Source organism: Grammomys surdaster, unplaced genomic scaffold (genome assembly GCF_004785775.1).
Source record: "Grammomys surdaster isolate TR1022 unplaced genomic scaffold, NIH_TR_1.0 130, whole genome shotgun sequence".
Classification (NCBI taxonomy): Eukaryota; Metazoa; Chordata; class Mammalia; order Rodentia; family Muridae; genus Grammomys; species Grammomys surdaster.
The window spans coordinates 25,012,332-25,031,557 of record NW_021604588.1 but is presented as its reverse complement, the minus strand read 5'-3'; the positions used below and the strand labels follow the sequence as shown (position 1 = coordinate 25,031,557).

At 48.0% G+C, this 19,226-nt stretch overlaps 1 protein-coding gene across 2 annotated transcripts; it reads right to left on the bottom strand.

The window, feature by feature from the left end:
- Positions 1-1,399: 1,399 nt before the first annotated feature.
- Positions 1,400-18,993, bottom strand: Irf6 (interferon regulatory factor 6). 2 transcript variants are annotated; one of them, XM_028760628.1, is made up of 8 exons: positions 18,880-18,993; positions 14,802-14,978; positions 10,348-10,552; positions 9,443-9,571; positions 5,412-5,570; positions 3,522-3,914; positions 2,672-2,790; positions 1,400-2,028 (listed from the first exon to the last, which is right to left on the bottom strand). In XM_028760628.1, exons 2-8 carry the CDS (start codon positions 14,973-14,975, stop codon positions 1,780-1,782), a joined length of 1,428 nt encoding a protein of 475 aa, XP_028616461.1. In that variant the 5' UTR covers positions 14,976-14,978; positions 18,880-18,993; the 3' UTR covers positions 1,400-1,779. The 2 variants fall into 2 exon arrangements, with proteins under 2 accessions (XP_028616461.1, XP_028616470.1); XM_028760637.1 differs by lacking the exon at positions 18,880-18,993 and having other exon boundaries at positions 14,802-15,221.
- Between the last annotated feature and the right edge of the window lie 233 nt (positions 18,994-19,226).

The following is a 19,226-nucleotide window of genomic DNA, read 5'->3' as shown; positions in this document are numbered from 1 at the left end:
GAAATGTCCCTACCCCGTCTCTATAATGGGTTATTTCTAACTTTGAGCTCCCAGATGGAGCAGACATACATCAGACTCCCTCACTTCGTCCCTCCAAGTGATACTACTCACTCCTCCAAAGAAGAATAAAGTCCCTAGGCCTTGCATGAGTCCTAGTCAATCAAAGTTCAGCTTTTAAACTTTTACCCAAACTTCTCTTTAAAAATTTTAATTAGCATACAAAGAGTTTTACTCTGATATGTCCCTACTTTGACTATATGTATACAATTATACTGTGCTCTTATTCACACAGATACCTGCCTTTCTTAACTCACCCAGATTTCTCTTTGTCCTCCTTTTAATAATCTCTAAGAGACATTTAAACCAAAGCTTACACATCCTAAGTCTCACTGCTACCCAAGATTAAGTTGAGCTTTTAGACTTTAAATGCATCCCAACTTTTGAGTGGCTAGAAAAGCAGAAGGTGCTACCCTTAGCGTAAAGGCAGCAGACAGTACAGAGAGGCCTGTTCCCTATGACATGAAACAAACAGACATCGGTATTCAAGAGGATTGAGGCTATAACCAGAGAGACGCATCTTGCTTTTCATCTAAATCTTGGAATTCAAATATGAGAAGGGACAGGGCAGACACTCCGTGAGACATAGCTGCACTGTTCTTCATTGTCCTCATTGCTCATAGCAAGTGATACAAGCAGGTCTGAGCCTTTCCCACAAGAGCACCGTCCAGACCTTTAACATATGCAGCGCCTCATTTTTCACAAATGGAAAAATCCAAATGTCAGACTCTTGGAAGTCTCTGAACAAGTACCATCCATTTTGTCGTCGGAGTATATCCTAGATGCCCAACTCCCTCCAGATTGTCTTTGAGAAGAAAATGAGGAAGAGGAGAGTGTCTGCCCTGAGTCACGTGGAGTCAAAGTTTCTCATCAACTTCATACATAAGGTGGTGTGAGTAGTGATGAGGTACACGGCTGATGACAGTCTCCCATGGAGTCCCTCCGTGGCCAACCATTCTCTCTCATGGAATTCCTCCACTGACGACCATTCTTTCTCTCATGGAATCCCTCGGCTTTCTGTGTCAGCAGCTTTCCCTTTGACACTCACTTTATGAGCTTTTACTCCACACACAGGTTGGGTGACTTTCAGACCTTGGCACCATCTCTATTTAGCTATCAAAACTGGTTGCTAGGCAACCAATCAGCTCCTCTCTTACTTCCCCCAGCAGGGAACCAGCTGACTGTACTAGCAGAACAGGTCAAACAGAGCTCAATTCAGATCAGATTAAGGAACTTGGATGAAAGCAAGAAGGGGAAAACATGTGGACTAAGAACAATGCAGAAGGGTCCTGTTCCAAGCAGTTTGGTCTTATACAAGTTGAGGAAAATAATCAAGTCAGAGTTTTAAGGCCAAATGCAATTTTTGGCATCATTCCAAAACTTTTTTATTTATGAGTGATGCATCTGATGCCCTCCAGTTAAACGATCTGTCTAAAGTCAAATGGACAACAGCTGCAGCTAGAGTCCTGGTGTCTAAACTTCCAAAACAAGTCTCTCCTACACCAACCATGGAAGATCTAAAAGGAACCCCTCAGAGGACGACAGCTTGATAAGCTAGAGGAACTTTTAAAAGTAAGCATGTTTGGAAAGTCTCAGACTTCTAATGAGGTTATAGAAAGGAGATTTAAAAGTTGACTGAATCTGAATTTAAAAAAACCCTTATGTACAATATAAAAATGAGAGGAGAGGAGAGAAGAGGGCACGCATGGGAGGCAGTCTGGGTCACTGGGCAGGCAGAGGGGGCGGCAGCTGCATGCTGGGGGCAGGCTGCAGCTGCATGCTGGGGGCAGGCTGCATGGGCTGCCAGCTCTCCTGGGTTTGAAGGATGCGGTACAGCTGCTTGAGCTGGGCGACGATGTTATCTTTGATGTCTGGAGTGGAGATCTGCAGTCGAACACTGCCACTGTCAAAGGACCGGGTGAAGTCCCCAGAAAACATCTCATAGATCATGCGAGCCACCACTGGAATGACCTGTTCAGGCAAGAGCACACGAGTTTCCACTGAAGAACGGGCACTTTTAAGTAGCAGGAGAGGCCCCGACATTGAAGAAGAACCTCTGAGGCCCCGAGAACCACTCAGCCTCCCTACCCACATCTAGATACTAGTGAATGGCTGTATCTTCACTAGTCAAGGTTCACCTTAGAAGTTGGTTAATTCAAGGAAAGGAACCTGGATGCAGCATCATTCCACATGCCTAACTAGATGACGGCTTACTTAGCAAAACTGTGAATCAAGAGGCACCCACTGCCTGTCTTAGTGTATAATTCCATGCACAACCCCAAGTAGACTTGTAACCATTCCCAGAACACAGTTACATCTTATGATGGCCAAAATGTTTTATAAGAAGAGATGAAAAATGTTACGTCTCATAAGGTTAGCAAGACCCTGACATCAGCAGGAGAATGAAAGGTGAAGAGTCCATTAAACTGTTCACCCATGTTGAGAATGTGGTATTTACAACCTAGTCCTACTGCACAAAACTCAAGTCTGCCACCTCACTGAGGGCATTAAAATATACATTGGTCAGTAGATGCTCAAGCAGGACTCATCCCAGACCAGGGGGTAAAGCTCCAGCAGAAAGAAGAGTTGCTGTCATGGTCTTTTCTCTCCTCACCTGGACCAAGATGAGCTTCCTCTCCAGGGGCTTCCCGTCTGGCCACTCTTCCCCGAAGCATAAGTAGATCTCAAAAGGCGGCTGCTTCTCTATCTGTCCTTTCTGGTGGGCAATGAGCTCTGCGGAAGAGGGAAAAGCACTCCTGGATTATTCTCTGTCTGTGCCAATCAGCATTGCCTTCCAGGCAGCCCAATACAATACCCACAATTCATGCGTGGCTATTAATTTTAAATTAATTAAAATTAAATTACTCCTTGGTCATACCAGTCACATTTACATGCTTACCAGACACACGTGACCGGTGTTTACCAAACTGAACTTCACAAAATACAACCTGCCTATTATTTCAGAGGGTTCTCCTGGAAACTGGGGATATAGACCTGGGATTCAAAACACATTATAAATTTATATCTCAATACTTTTTCTAAACTTGCCTCCTTAAATTAACTACTCAAATATTTCCTGAAGGAAGAAGAGTGTGAGTTTTGCTATGCTGAACAAGGTCACCTTCCAAAGTGAAAGAAAATCTAACATTTGGGGAGAGAAGTACTGGCAAGACTGTCTTCTCTGCCCCCAAAGGAGCCATAACCAACCTCAAAACCCCTTTCATGCAGATAGTCCTAGAGCTCAAATCTCTTTGTGGCTGCCCGAGTCCTGGTCCTAGCTTAAAACCAAGGTTCTCTTCTCCCTTGACCTTTCTGTATGCCAGGAAAGATTAGGTGGGGAGGGAGAAGAAGAAGGAGGAAGAGGAAAGGGAAGAAAAGGAGGAAGAACAGGAACAAGAGGAGGAGAAAAGAGAAAAACCTTTAGGGTACATCTCACAATACCAATCTTCTAAAAACAGACTTACCACTCAGGAACGTTTCCAGACAAAACAACTTGACCTTCTTCTGCCTCTCAATCAGGTTAGGTGCAGCAAGTGAGGGGGCACATGGCCCTGACCAGTACACTTTGCACTGGCACAGCCGGATGGCATAAATGGCATGTCCGCTGACCTCCAGGATCAGTCCCCTGTCCATGACATCCAACAGCTTACTAGTGAAGAGTTTCTGCTTCTCGTTGGTGATATGCTCTGGACCCGGGAACTTGACCTGCTCCAGGCTGACAGGACCAAAGAGCTCCTCCTGGTCAGGCATGGGGCCCAGGTCCCCATAGAAGAGCCGGCAGCCCTGGGGGTTGCTCACCGTCATGGTTTGCCCGTACTCCTTCCCACGATACTGAAACTTGATGTCCAAGTCAGTCACTACAAGGCGAGAGATGACAGTGAGTCCTGCTGTTCTGCTTTGTCTGTCTGTCCCTAAGACTCACATGAGTCCACCAAGATCAAGCCATCATCTTTCAACCAGCTTTCAGGAAGGCCATTGCCATAGTTATCCCTCCTGCAATAAAGGGAGGTGTCAACATACCCCAGGATGGTCACACAGAAGGACGCCTTGCAGCAGAGCTTAAGGCCCAGATGTACTATCTTCTCAGTTGCCACACCCTTGGGGCTAGAAACTATCTCCACATACTGATGGTCCTGATATCCCAGGTCACAAAAAAAGTAAAGATACATTGACAACATCTGAGGGGGACTGCAAGACTGTCCCTCCAATATGAGTAACCGCTTGCCACATGTATGCACCGAAAACATGTGTAACGAATGTGACTAAGGATCTATTTTATATCTATTAATTTAAATTAATAGTCACATGTGGCTAATGTCTACTCTACTGTGCATCATGGAAGGTGTTTATTGAAAGAAGAGAGAAAGGCCACATCCTCAGAGAATAAGCAACAGTGTCTGATTTGTACCTCACTTTTTTTTTTTCTTTCTGAGACAGGTTCTCACGTAACCCAAACTAAACTTGAACTCCCTATGTAGCAAAGAATGGCCTCGAACTCCTGATCCTTCCACCCCCAGTTCCTGAACGCAGGATTTAGAGGTGTATGAAACCCTACCCAGTTTTATTTAGTGCTAGGAATCAAGACCAGGGCTTCCTGTATCCTAGGCAAGCACTCTACCAACTGAGCTACACCCTTAGCCCTGTGTCTCACTTTTTAAAGTAACTGGAGAAACAAGAAAAAATACCAAGCCATCCTTCTGAAGTCATACATGCTAGTACACACCCTGAACCTGTTCTACACATGCTCTAAAAAGAGGCTCACTGAGAAGTACATTTTTAGTCAGCAAGTCTTCCCTGACCCCCAAAGGCCTTATCAGAGCTACTCAGCTTCTTGGACAAGATTTTAGGTTCGTGCCCCATCATGTAGAATGTGAAAAGATGACAGGGGAAAAGAGTTAATTCTTCATCAAGATAAACGTGTACCTAACTTAGTCCCTAAAGTCTCTTAAAATCAAAGGCCTTGGGTGACCAAATCCATGCCGGGGCCTAGCACTTCCCTGTCTTAGAGCAGACCTTGTCACCAAATCCTCAAGAACAACAATAATTAACTTGTACCTCTTACCAATCAGAAGAGCTGAACAGACAAGAGGGGATGGACAAACAAACTTCCCTGGTAGCTCATCTCGCAGCTCATAAGCAGACACAGAGAGCACATGGGCAGGGCAGGTAGCTAGTCTAAACATCTCAAAAATAATAAGGCAGACAAGGTCTGGGGGTGTTTGCCTCACATGCAAGAGGCTCTGGTTTAATTCCCTGCACTTCTGGAGAAGAACAGAGAAGGAGGTAGGAGACAAAGGAGGAAAGACCATGTAATAAGAGATGAAGCCCCAGCAAAACAAAGCAGGCTCGCTTACTGGGGAGAGAGCTGATCCACAGCTCTGGAGAACTATAGAAGGGCTGAATGGGGGCCTGGGGTACTTCCATCTCCAGAGGTTCTGTTTTGGGCCACACTGATTCAGGGCTACAGTTTCCCACACTGCAGTTGCCCACGCTGGCTGGTGCCATCGGAGAACCTAGAACAGAAGAAAGGGAGTGAGCACACAGGGCACACTATTGTCTGGCCTGAGGCTCAGAGAACAAGCAAGGTAGGTCCACGGGAGTCACCGAACCCTAACCTGCTATGATCTCCCAGCCTAGCACACATGACTCGTGACTCAGCGGCTACACAGCTCCTGATTACCAGTCGTTTTATTTCTCCCATAAGCTCATTGCTTTAAAAGCCTCTATTTGCTAAAGATCCGAAGGAGACAAGGGAACTTTCTCTGTAAGCTGATTCAGAACAGTATGACTGAAAGGTGCTCCGCCAGGGCCAGAGAGATGGCTCCGTGGTTAAGAGCACTGACTGCTCTTCCAGAGGTCCTGAGTTCAGTTCCCAGCAACCACATGGTGGCTCACAACCATCTGTAATGGGATCTGATGCCCTCTTCTGGTGTGTCTGAAGACAGGAACAGTGTACTCATATAAATAAAACAAATAAGTAAAATCTTTTCAAAACAAACAAAAAGAAAGATGCTCTGCTGCTTAATCTGTACACGGTATCTTGATGCCTTTATAAAGGGAGCACTGAAATGTGCACATGGTGACTCCATGTCTTCATGAGGGGAGCACTGCACAGTGTATACACAGTGACTGTACACACTGACTAATGTCTTCATAAGGGAAGTACCACTGATTCAGCCAACTGGCTTCAAGTGAGTGTCAATGTACCGATGTTCTAGTAGAACAAATGTATTTTAAAATCATAAAGTCTGAAAGGGGGGTTGGATAGATAGCTCAGTGGGTAAAGAACTTGCTGCCAAGCCCAACAACCTGAGTTTAGTCTCCAGATCTACACAATAGAAGAAAAGTGACTCCTATAAGTTGTCCTCTGACCTCCACATGTGTGTGCGTGTTTGTGTGTGAGTGCGCACACGTGTGCGCGCATGCACGCCCCCATACACAATAAATAAAAGTGCAATAAAATATTAACCTGTCTGAAAGAGGGGCTGGAAAACCAACTCAGCGGTTAGAGCACTGGCTGCTCTTCCAGAGCCCGTGTTCAATTCCCAGCACCACATAGCAGCTCACAACTGTCTGTAAGTCAAGTCCCAGGAGATGCCACACCCTCTTCTGGCCTCCACCAGCACCAGGTACACACGTGGTACACAGCATGCAGTCAAAACACTGACATACATAAAACTTAAAATAAAAATTTAAAAAATTAAAAGAATGCCCAGAAACCTAGCTAAATGTGTCTATATTGGTAAATGAAGCAGAACATTCTGTGACAGGATGCAAGGAAAGTCTTTCAACTGGGGCTGGTGAGACAGCTCAGCAGTTAAGAGCACTGACTGCTCTTCCGGAGGTCATAGTTCAAATCCCAGTTCACAACCATCTGTAATGAGATCTGATGCACTCTTATGGGGTGTCTGAAGACGGCTACAATGTACTTATATATAATTATTAAATAAAAAGGCTGGAGGGGCCCAAGCAAGAGGGAGAAGGGAAGGCGAAAAAATTTTAAAAAGTCTTTCAACTGATTATCTTTTTTTTTTCCGTTAAAAATTTTAAACCACGTTTATTCATTCAACCAGATCTAATTACAGCTTTTCAAGTGAGAATGAAAACCCTTGTCCTTGGCAGGCTTGATGGCACATGCCTATAATCCCAACACCTGGGAGGTTACGACAGAAGGAGCGCTTGTTCCAAATCAATCTAAACCACATATTCAAAACAAAAGAGAAAGGATATCCCAACTCTACTTCCTGCTGCCATTGGTGCTGGCTTGTCCAAGGCCCCGCCTAGGCCTCATCTCTTAGGCTTCTGTGCCTCCGTAACCTGCCTTCCTCTGCTGCCCACCTCCCCAGCACTGAAATCACAGAAGCTGGTGTTCTTTGACCGTTTTAGTTCAATATGAAACCATCTTACACTTCTGTTGGCAATGTATATTCTACAACTCTCTAATATTAGAGACTCGAGGTGGCCTTGAACATGAAGAAACACAGCAGTAGTTTCAAATACTAGGACACTGGAAATAAGTTACAGCTTTTCAAGGAATGAAACAGAATGAGGGAGCAAAGAATCTAAGGAAGGGCCCATGTTTCCAACTCTTTGTTTAGTTTTGTTCTCCCTTTTTTTTCTTTCCTTTCCTTTCCTTTCCTTTCCTTTCCTTTCCTTTCCTTTCCTTTCCTTTCCTTTCCTTTCCTTTCCTTTCCTTTCTTTTCTTTTCTTTTGAGATAGGCTCTCACTAAACCAGGCTGGCTTCAAGTTTGTAGTGATCTTCTGTCCTTGCCATCCAAATGCATTGGTTATCACACTTACTAAGAGAGCAGCGTGTAGTAATACTGTCTAGATTAGAAAATCTCTACAAAAAGGTGCCTTTTTTTTCTTTTTAGATATTTATTTTCATTACTTTTTAATTGTATGTATGTGTGTGGGCCCAAAGATGCAGGGGACAGCAAATGCCCTGGACCCAGATGATTGTGAGCCACTAAAATAGATTCTGCCAATCTCTCCAGCTTCCATGAAAGTTTTCTTTATCCATCACTTGTCTTCAAGGGTCCAAAGGCACCTAAGGCACTCACCTTCAACCCCAGCACTGGGAGGCAGAGGCAGGTGGATCTCTGAGTTCCACACCAGCCTCATCTACATGACAAGTTTAGGCCAGGCAGGGAGCTATATAGTACCCTGACTCAACAAAACAAAACAAAACCGACAAGAAGAAGGAGAGAAGGAGGCAGGAAGTGAAGAAGGGCTGTGAGCAAACACTGTCATCTGTCACTCTAGGTGAAGCACTAGAAACAGCAATGCCCAAACCCTAAGGCAGCATCATGGTCTACTGAGTTCTCTAGGTGGCAAACATCACCTAATCTGACCCACAGCACGCAGACAGTGTGAGGTGTGCTGGTGATCAGTCATTCTACTGGCATCTCCACAGGCAGATGTGGTAAGAATACTTCAGGAGGGCAATCCAGAGCACAGTGGGGATGTTTGGGTGAGCATCTACAGACAGACGCAGACCCTGATGCCACCCAGCAGGTCCTAACCTCTCCAACTCCTCTCTGCTGGAGAGCTGACTTCACAAGTCCATATAAGAGAGTGTGGCTACAAAGCCATCACGAGGCTGCTGGGCAGGACTCTGGAAGGCCTGCTTTTCTTTTTTATCTTTTTATGTCTTTTTTTTAAAAAAACTGACCTAAGCCTGAGGATACCCTCCCTAATACACTGGGCTATCTTACTCCTTCTATGAAGTCCCTCATACTCTGCCACATGGCTGACCACCATGCTTGCCCTCGCTAAAAACAACAGTTCAACTCAAACAACATGGCTTTCTCTCAGCCTCTTCTCCATCTTCTTCCTCCTGGCAGTTGTCAAGATTTACAGCTTTCGTGTCTGGGGAGTTTTCTTTTAGATGTTAATAAAATTGTCAAAAAGCCTTCAAAATCAAAATGATAAAAGATTCTTATAGATAAACCCACCGGGCCGAGTACCATCAGCTAGAATCAAGTTTTTCATGCCACAGTTTCAGCAGAGCGAATTCTTTTAAGGACATAACTCAGAATTCATACCTGGAAAACTACTGGGAGTGTAACTACGATTCATAAATGGGATAGCACTTCTCTGAAGTAAAGTCCCAACTTTATCATTCACTGGGAATGAATTATGCTTTTTCTATCTCCCTGAATGGGATGTTCTCTAGAACCCTAGAGCACACCCCCTTGCTTTGCAATAACTGAGGTATCAGGTCTTCTGCCTGTGACTCTGGCTTACTAACACACCAGCCGACTGGCTGGGGAGCCCCTCCCCCCACCCCCTCAGAGCCATGGTGGCTGATGGGTCAGTAGTTCCAAAGCCAAAGTCAGTCACATCCGCCTCACCCCTGGGGGCCGCCAGCCCGCCCACTCACCATTGATGTTCAGGAAGGGGAAGGTGTCCTGGATGGGCACGTGGTGCTGAGACTGATCCAGCTCATCCTCATCATCATCCTCATCCACGTCGTTATCTTTCTCATCCCAGGGAGCAGAGCCCGTCGATCCTACCCAGGACACATGCGCCCACAGAAGGGCAGTTGGCTTCACTGACATCTTAACTGCCGACCCACCAACCAAGCTAGAGACGCCTCAGTGTGCACCCACAAGCTTTAGCTAGTCCTAAACCCTTCTACAGAGTCTGAACTCAAGGTCTCTTATCTTGCCTTAGAAATCCCTACGTGTTACTATAGCTACCCAGCTTTCTACACGTGAGCAGCCCTGTTAAGGGCTCCTCGATACCCACTTTTCACCTTCGAAAGCCGCATGTGAGGGAGGCACCAACCCTCCATTATGTCAGGGTCTGACTGGATGATAAGTTGAATGTCTGCCTCTTTGTATTCATTATCCACTGAGGAATGGGTGGCATGAAATACTCCACAAACTAAGCTATCTTGACCCTACGTTTATAGAGAACACAATAGCTTGCACGGGTCGTGTCCACTGGTTCTACAAGTAACCTTGTGAAAGGCAGACTAATGAGAGTTCACATCTTGAAATTGAAGAAACAGAGGCTCAGTGTGCCCGGTGACTCAACTGGAGTCCAACAGTAGTGGAGCCATCTGAGAGCCAGGCTTGGAACACAAACCCTTCAGCTGTTACTCCTCCATCCCAAGAGAGGCTGTCCTACAGATCTGTACCCTCATCTGCCTTCTGCTTGAAGCATTCGTTTTTGTAACTCCTTATACTATCTGCTCTCTAAGCTCTTCCTAGGCAAAGGCCTTGATGTCAACCTGTCTCCCTAAGAGACCAACCGTGGGTCTGTCCAAGCCTCGGGCCTCACCTGGGTTAATGACAGAGCCCTGGGGCTGGGGGATGTCACACACTTGATAGATCTTCACAGGATTCATGGGCACCTCCTTGGTGCCATCGTACATCAGGTTGAACTCCCTGCTTTTGTTGAGAGCACAGCGGAGCTGGGCCTTCCATTTGGCTGGGTCAGGATCATCCACCCCTTCCTGGTACTTTCCGGTCTCCACAGCCCAAGCCTGAGGAATGAGACAGTGTGAGTGCTGACCACTGTGGAGAACTACCACCAAGCACACACACACACCCTCACATGCGCACACATGCACACACACGTGCACACACACGTCTGAGTGTTCCACCATTCCAACGTCAATTTAGAGACTGCAGTGGGTAATACTGACCTCAGGGCCAACAAAGGCAGGTCAAAGAGAAACCAAGCTGTATGCAAACAAATTTCTGAATGGAGTCTTAGTTCAGGCTTTAGCACCTTTAGCACCAGGCCCTGTCTAGACAATGCTGAACCCGAAGTCTGGGGCGACACTGTATGGCAGACTTTACTCAACCTTTTTCTCCTCTTCCCCATTCTCTTCCACCCTTGTTCTTCCTCCTTTTCTTCCTCTTCCCTCCTCCATCTGTCTTTTGAGGTTTTGCTTAAGATTTGATTTTTAATTCCATCTATTTAGGGGTTAGGTATGCTAACATGCATGTGCATGCCCTCTGATGCCAGACCAGATCACTGGATCCCCCAGAGCTGGAGTTCCAGGTGGTTGGGAGCTGCGTACCGGAAGTGCTAGGAACTGAACTCCAGGATGCTGAGGCGCGGTACGCTTTCCTAACCACTGAGCCATCCCTCCTGCTCCTGTCTCATTACGCACCACACACACACACACACACCACACACACACACACACACACACACACACACACACACACTGAACTCAGCGCCAAATCCTCCTCTAGCCTCCCCAGTGATGAAAGTGAAGTGTGTTCCACCCTGCCAGGCTTTCTTTTAAAACAAAAATAACTCACACAAGTATGACGAAAGGAAGTGAGACAATATAAAGACTTTCAGGAGCCAGGTGTAGCACTGTCTACCTGTAATTCCATCACTGAAGAGGCTGAAACAGGAGGGCAGTGAGTTTGAAATTAACCTGGGCTACATAGTAAGAGAGTCCAGGGCCAACCTGGACTACGTCGTGAGGCCTCGGTTCAATAAAAACAAAACAAAAATCGTTCAGGAAGCATGATCTGACTTACAGCTTGTCCCAACCCCTGAGGGCGGCAAGCTTTAACAAATTCACACGCATCTCTTCCCAGTTCTTCAAAACTCCCCCTTCATTGGAAACAGCGCCTGGAGGCAAGGCCTGGGGCGTGGCCTAAAAACCACCGTGAAGCTTCCTCTGTTTTCCTAAGTAGTAAGTCAAAGTACCACTGCAGATGCGCGGAACAAGATCCTCTGCCCAGGGAGAAGAGAAGAACCAGAGACCCAGCCCCTCAGGAGCATCCCTTGGGGGAGGAGCAGACCAAGCTCTGCTTCCAGGAGCCCCTCACCGGCTACCCACTCTCCCCGCCAGCCACATGCCCTCTGGTCACTAAACTTTCTTCAGTTCTCTAAGGCAGATGGAGGAGACCTCATGAGAGATCTGTTCCTCAAACAAGAACACACTAACTTGTTTAAATGTTTAACTTCACCATGTTTTATTTAGTTCGTGTATAGAAATGGGAATCGGTTCTCTCCTTCTATGAGACCTGGGACACCTGCTGGGCCATCTCAACAGCCCCACTCAAACCTTTCCAAGCTGTCAGGGCAGATTACTCCTCCAAACTTTTGCCACATAGAACTTTTTTTCTTTTTGATTTTTTTCTGAGACAGGCTCTCACTAACGTACCTCAGGCTGGCCTCAAAAATTCACAGCAATTCTCCTGCCTTAGCTTTCAGAGTACTAAAACTTCAGGCATACACACCATGCCCAGGCACAGGCTTTCTCCTTAAGCTGAAATGGAACTTCTGCACCCACTTTTGAGATCTCTGGTCCCCCTCAATTCTACCCTGCAGAGCAGCAGAGTCCAGTGTTAACTAAGCCTTCTTCTTCCAGCTCACACTCATTCCTCCGGCCACCTTCTCTGCTTTGTTTTCTTCTGTGTGTTCTGCAGTCTAGGATGAAGCATGCCAACCAAGTTGAGCTGTCCTGTGTGACTTAGCAGCACCAGGGTGGCTAAGGCTGGCTCCATCCACAGGAAGGCTCAATTTCACTGCTCCTAGTACCTGAGATACAAAACTGCCATTACCTGGTGTACCTGCCCGCTGCCTCCTCTATCTCCCCATGGTTTGTCTGACCTTCTGTATTCACACTGGCTCTGACTCTATGCAGCTGTCTCCAGAGGCAGATTCTGGAAGAAGTCTGTAGTCTGTGATTCCCTTAAATCGTGCTCCTTCAACAGCACAACTGGACTGACTGAGCCCCAGGCTCGCACCAGCTTCCCGCTCACATCCAGTCATCTCCTCAGTCAGTTCATCTGATACAGAAGAGAGCTATACTCTTTGCAAGCACAGCTTCAGCACCAGGGAGATTGATGCACCCTGTGGGCCAGCGCTGTGACGTATAAACTGTACTTGTTCAAACTCCTCCCTGAGCATGGTTACCGTAAAGTCCCTATTTCTCTTCCTAAAATGTCTCTTACTTCTACATTTTTATGGTACTTTACAAATGTCTCCCCACACTTTGATTTCCATGACAATTTTAAAAAGCAGACAGACTGGCTTCACCCCAATTTACCAAAGGAAAAACTGAAGAGGTTGCATGCTTTCCTTAAGACCAACCCCAGGGCTGGTCATTATAGAAGTTGAGGTTGACCAGTTCAGCTCCTACTCAGGATCATAAAGGGGCCAAGGGAACAAGATCGGAGACCCAGATTCAAATCCTGGAGCTACCGTTGATTGACAGGGGAAGTTACTCAACCCCACTGACGGCTTCTAAATGTATAACACAGGGTGGGAGAAAGACTCTCCCTGCATGGTCCTCATGAGAGTCAAGTGACATTGGGAACAAGGAGTCCATGCTGGTACCTCCCTCCTCTCTGTATCTCACCAAAAGTTCACCAGAGTATAGGACCTGTGACAGTGTCCTGTCTCCTACCACTCAAATGCTCCTCAGCAATCTATAAACGGACAGGCCCATGCAAAGCTTTCCTCACATACTCCTGAGAGGGGCCTACAGGACCAGCCTCTTCCTGTGACCAATCAGATACTACAACAGCAAACTCAGACCCAGAGCAAGGCTGCAAGAGACACAACCGGGCTTAACAAGCTTGTCCCTTCCTCGACGTCAGCTCCACCAGTGATAGGCACTGGTCTGCAGATATTTCCCTAAACATTTCCATAACGTTCATCCATGATATTAATACATTATTAATATTCCTAGATTTAGTGTTTCATTTACATACTTTCAAAGTCCTCTCAGGCCAGATTTTTCTCTGCCTCTCCTCTCTACACCAGAAATAGGTGGGAAATAGCCTGGTCAGCATGGCTTTCCTCAGAGCCCTGGACTCGACTTCCCTGCCTCTTCCTGGTCCTCCAGTCAGTCAGGACTGGATCGCAGCTCAGCCTTCCAGCTTATAGACTAAGTAAGAAAGCACAAGCATCTTGGGCTGCGGGAACTAACTACTCTTGAGATGGAAGGGAGAAGTTGGTCTAAAGTAGAGAGGCAGATCCTGAAATTGCAACCATCATGAAACCCTTCCATAACCACTGCCTACTTCTGTCTAAAGTCAAACTTTGGTTTCACTTAAATTTAGTAAAGTGCTGTGTGACTAAATCTTGTCTCAAGCAGACGACAATGAGGATCACAGAAGAATTACTTGTTATTTGTGAAAACATAATTAGGGCTTGGGGTGTAGCTTGGTGGTAATGTGTATGCTTGGCAGGCACAAAACCTTGGGCTTGACTGATCCTTAGGGATGAGAAAGGAAAGGTGGGGGAAAAAATCAGAGGAGGAGTAGGGAAGATAAAGGGGGAAGGGGAAGGAAGGGAAAAGGCAAAGGATAGACATTTAAAGAATAACACTGCAAGGCTGGAGAGTTGACTCAGTAGTTAAAAGTGTTCACGGCTCCTGAAGAAAAGCTGAGTAACTTGGTTCCCAGCATACTTGTCAGGTGTGGCAGGCAGCTCACAGTCAACTGTAACTCCAGCTCCCAGGAATACAATCTTGTGACTACCAAGGGCACCTGCACTCACGTGTACACACACACAGAGACACACCCTCACCCCAGATCCACTCGGATATAAACTGAGTCTCTTACAACCAATGGTGGTGTAAAGACCTCAGCCTCACAGACACAGCTAGAGAAGAGGAATCACAATTTGGGCACCTCGTCATCTAGATCCCACTATACCAGAATGACAGACTAGAGAAGCAAGCAAACCCAGAATGGCCTCAGAGAACTGGAACAAAATCATGCCATCTCAGATGGCAGAAGGAAGTTCTTTACCTTAAAAATGGTGTTTTCCTCCTCTTGCTGGGGGCTGTGCCGTGTGGCATGTTTCCAGGGAATCTGGAAGCGTTTGGAATCTCTGTGTAGCCAGATGAGACCAGGGTAGAGGCCACTGTCCACCTGGGCCACCAGCCAGGGCTTCAGCCGGACTCTTCGAGGGTGGAGGGCCATGATCTAGGAGTAGGGAGAATGGAAGAGTAAAGCTAGTCACTGAGAACTTTCCCAGCCACTGCTCCCGTGTGCTGCGGCTACAGTTTCACTAGATTACAGCAAAGAAATTAAATATGGCAGTAAACTGTGCCAGAGAGAGGAGAAGGAAAGAGGTAAAAGGAATCTTTTGATTCTTATTGTGAAGCCATTTATACTTCATGCTCTTGCCAAATCAGACTTATCATGCAAGCAGATCACATTTCTTCTATTTAAATCCTTAAGCAGAGAAATGAAAGGTGATGTCATCATCACTGGAGCAGAGCTTCCTCAGGGGCTCCGCAAGGTTAAGGCAACTGCTCTTTTCAGTCTTGCCTCAGGAGAGGGAAGGAAAGTTTTGGAAACTTTGGGCCAGAAGCTAAACAAACTGTCTTTCCAAGAAGACAATGGAGAATGGTGACTTGAGAGAAGCAGGTGAGGGGCGGGCCCTGGTTCCAAAGTCCTCACTTGGGTGAGCAGGCAATCTTTCCACCAGCCCAGACAGCCTTCCCTCTTTTGGCTTCTAGCAAAAAAAGAGTCCCGGCTGATCTCCAGTACAGCTTGAGAACACTTCCCCGTCGTGAGCCTGAGAAGGATCTAAGAAGCCCTACAATAATCAAATTCTGTTGTCAAAGCTAAGCCCTGCACAGCTAAGCTGGCCTCCTCACCTAGGTCTGTTTATCTCCCCACAGAGGCTGGAAGAAACCAACTGGTTCCAGGCGCCAGGCTGGGTAAAGTCTGCGATTGATTCTCCTGAAAACGTGGACGCTGCCGATAACACACAGCAGCCAGCACTCCACAGCCCAAAACAAAGGCCTGTGGATCCGGTGCCAGAGGCAAAGCCACTGGCTGGAACACTGTCTGCCTGGGGTATTGTCTTAGACTCTTTTAGATGAGATCAGGTGTGTTCAGGGTAGTACAGACACTTCGGGGGTTTTAGTGTTCTTGTTTTGTTTTTACTTAAGATAGAAATGGACACCTGGAAAAAGTAAGTCATTCCGCAAATATTTGTTCACCAGCAGCTGTGTGCCAAGCACTGTGTTAATTAGAAACATCGTTCATGTTCTCAACCTATGTCCATTCCTTCTTGAGGAAACCACACTGGAACTATAAGCCCCACGGTGGCCTGAAAATGCTACCTTCTTAGCTCCGGAAAGCCCTTACCAGGGTCACAGTTCTGAAATGAAGCCAGTTGAGTCAGCTGAACTACCTTCAGAAAAGCCTATGCATGGGTGACCCAAACATCACTTCTTTCCCTGGGCAGGCTCCACCCAAATACAGGGAACTCAACCCAACTCAGTTTCTGGCACTTTAAGAGCAAGGTAGGACCTGAGCCTTCTGACCCAATTACCAAGTCCAGCAACTGAAACCTTCCCCCTGGGACCATAGCTTGCTGGACAAGGTGAGCTGAGCATAGAGCCTTCTAGAGCCCTTGCTCTTGGCCCTGGTTTGGGGTGCTTCACAGAGCACCGCATGGAGCCATTAAGCCCAGGGAGCATGTGGACACCGATGAGAAGGACTGCAAGGCAGGACAGGAGATCAAGGTCAGACTGGGTTACATGAGAACCTACCTCCAAAAGAAATATCAAAAAAGAATCTGCACCCCAATGGCAAGGGCTGCCTTCTCCTCCAAGGTCCTCCTCTGGCTAGAAGAGGATGGGGCAAGAACAAGGGAGAAGACAGCAGATCTGTTAGCCTAGCACTGAGCTATGAACAGCCCCACTGCAGTCCTGAGAAGTCCCGATTATGGGTTTGTTACGCATGAGAAATCCACTTCTTGTCGGACAACGCACCTGAGGGCTTATTACAGTTGATTCATAGGCAAAAAGAACAAAACGAAGACAGTCATGACAGTAGTCTGCACTGGCAAGGCAAGAGGAAGAGCCGCCCCGGTCACTGGTGACTAAGATCCACACTCTGGATTCTCCATGTTCTCCCAAGATGGGGCTGTACATGTATGGGTCCTCAGCCTACCCTTCTCTACCTTACTTCCCTCTCTGCAACCCGCGCTGCCTTCTAAAAGTCAGCCTGGAGTTCCACCATCTGCCACCTGAGAGTCTTAGAACAGGTATGGGGGGGAGGGGTAAAAACAGCCAAGCCAAGATGTCAGAGAGGGAAAATGGTTTATTAAACCAAACCCACAGGCTATACACATGTGGGCCTCAAACCCCACAGCAGAATCTCCACTCCACAACACACACAGACACGAACCAGGGAAGATACTGCAAGACACCATGATATATTTAGTGCTTGCCCAGAACTTTGCATACTTCTCTGTATACTTATATATATGATCCACATTTTGTTTCGATTCCTAATTATTTAAAACGGCAGCAGCCTTTTTCTACACCACAGGACAGTGACACCTCTCAGGGTGGATAGCAGCACCATTCTCCGTATCAACACAGGCTGTATAGTGTCACCTGTGTTATCCTGCCCTCAGGATCCAAGACAAGGTGTCAGCCCCATTTGACAGCTGAGTTAACTGAGGAACAGGGATGAGGTTAAGTGGCCTCTACCTTATCTCTGGGTTGCACCAATCCCTGCCTTTGTGCCCTGCACTCTAAGCCTCTCCCATTCTACACATCAACCAAAAGGACCCCGAGGAAGAGCCACCACACTGAGAGGAAGAGATTAAAGACATCTAAATCAGACCTCTCTAAACCATCAGGCCACTGAAGCTGTGCCCTGCCACCTCTAGCTGCCACCACATGAAAATGAAAGGTCTGTTTTCTCTGACAGGTAGGAACCATCCAGTGAGAAGGCCGCCACCCACCTTCTCAGTGTGAGCAGAGGGCAGGGGCACTTTAAGGCTCCTGGGGCACTAACTGTCCTCTCGTTGCCTCTTCCGGGAGCGGATCATTTAGAAGAAACACCCCACCGCCTCTGCAGTCCTCACTGGGCTTTTCAGGACCTGAAGCTAGAAGGCTGTCGTGTTTTAGGCCAGGTCTCAAAGACAGCTGTTGGGACTGCCTTAGTTTCCCATTCTTCCTGAAGGGAACTGAATTGCCAGCTCCGTGGATTTTCGCCATGCCTGGGCATAAATACTGAGCTCCGGGTCACATCCTCACACACCTCCTCCCTGTGGGTTTGGAGTTGGTGGAAGACAAGGCCAAGCTGTAGGCCACTGTGCTGTCATGCGTGAGACACAGATCTAACTAGCAACTTCACCAATCCCTGCCCCAGTACCTTCGTCCTCTCCCTTCCCTAGTTTCCATCTTGATACCCGCCAAGAAAACAGGGAAGGCTGGTGACCACTTTATCACCGAGTGAAGCACGGCAGCCCAGGCCTCCCTTCCAGGCAGGTACGGGAGACTTTCGGCTCTCCGCACCGCCTCCAGCCCCTTCAGGCCAGGAGGGCCTCACCCGCAGAGCTGCCACGCCTGGCGCCACCCTCTCCAGCACCTAGCTTGGCTACCTGGAACTCCACAGACGTCTCCCAGGCCCAGTGTGAGTGGCCTTGACCGTGTTAAGACACTCGGAAAAAGGAAAACAAATCCGCCCAAACCCTAGGTCATCCTTATCTCGATTTCCCCCTAAACAGCCACTAGGACCCAGGGCCTCAGGACTTGAGAAGTCCCCGCTGCGACACAGGAGCCAGCCTCTGAATAAGTCAGTTAAAACCAGAGGGGCTAGGGTGGAGGGGATGCCTTCGCTCCATCCGACAGAGGAGCAGGCGGGGCAGAAAACGAGCTCTTTCGGCGGGAGCAGATCAGAAGGGGTCCGGTGCCGTCCCAAAGCTACTGGGAGAAGGGTGCCCAGCACCCAGCCTGGTGCGGGACATGGAACCCAAACCAGCTCCCCCGCCCACACCAACTCCAGTGGGCCCGGCCCCACCCGTCAGGTGTCTGTCCTCCCTCAGGTGGCTTTCGGACGCCGGCGTCCCCACCTGGCCTCAGTCGGTGCTCAGGAGCAGGTGCCCAGGAGTTCACGCCGCCGCAGCACAGGAGCTCCCCCGACGGCTAGGCGCGCCTGGGAACCGCGGGCTCCTCTGCGGCCCCGCACAGGCCCGCACCTGCCCACCTCGGTGCCGGGTGCTCAGAGCCCAGCCCGGGATGCCACAGCCCCTGCACGGCCTGGCCACGCCCTCCAGGTGTGGCCACATCCCCCGGAGTACAGGATTGGTGCAGTGCGAGAAATCTGATCCTCTGCGTTCCTGGGCCGCGGGCCCCGCCCTGCCTCTTCGTCACCCTACGCCCCTGCCACCCAGGGAGGGAGCGGTCCCTGGGTGGGCCT

Excerpts from the sequence above, each read along its gene's own strand:
- Irf6 (XM_028760628.1), bottom strand. The coding sequence starts at position 14,975 with ATGGCCCTCCACCCTCGAAGAGTCCGGCTGAAGCCCTGGCTGGTGGCC. Across the intron at positions 10,553-14,801 it reads AGGAAAACACCATTTTTAAG|GCTTGGGCTGTGGAGACCGG; the intron begins GTAAAGAACTTC and ends CTCATTCCTCAG. Across the intron at positions 2,029-2,671 it reads GGAAGCTCATCTTGGTCCAG|GTCATTCCAGTGGTGGCTCG; the intron begins GTGAGGAGAGAA and ends TTGCCTGAACAG.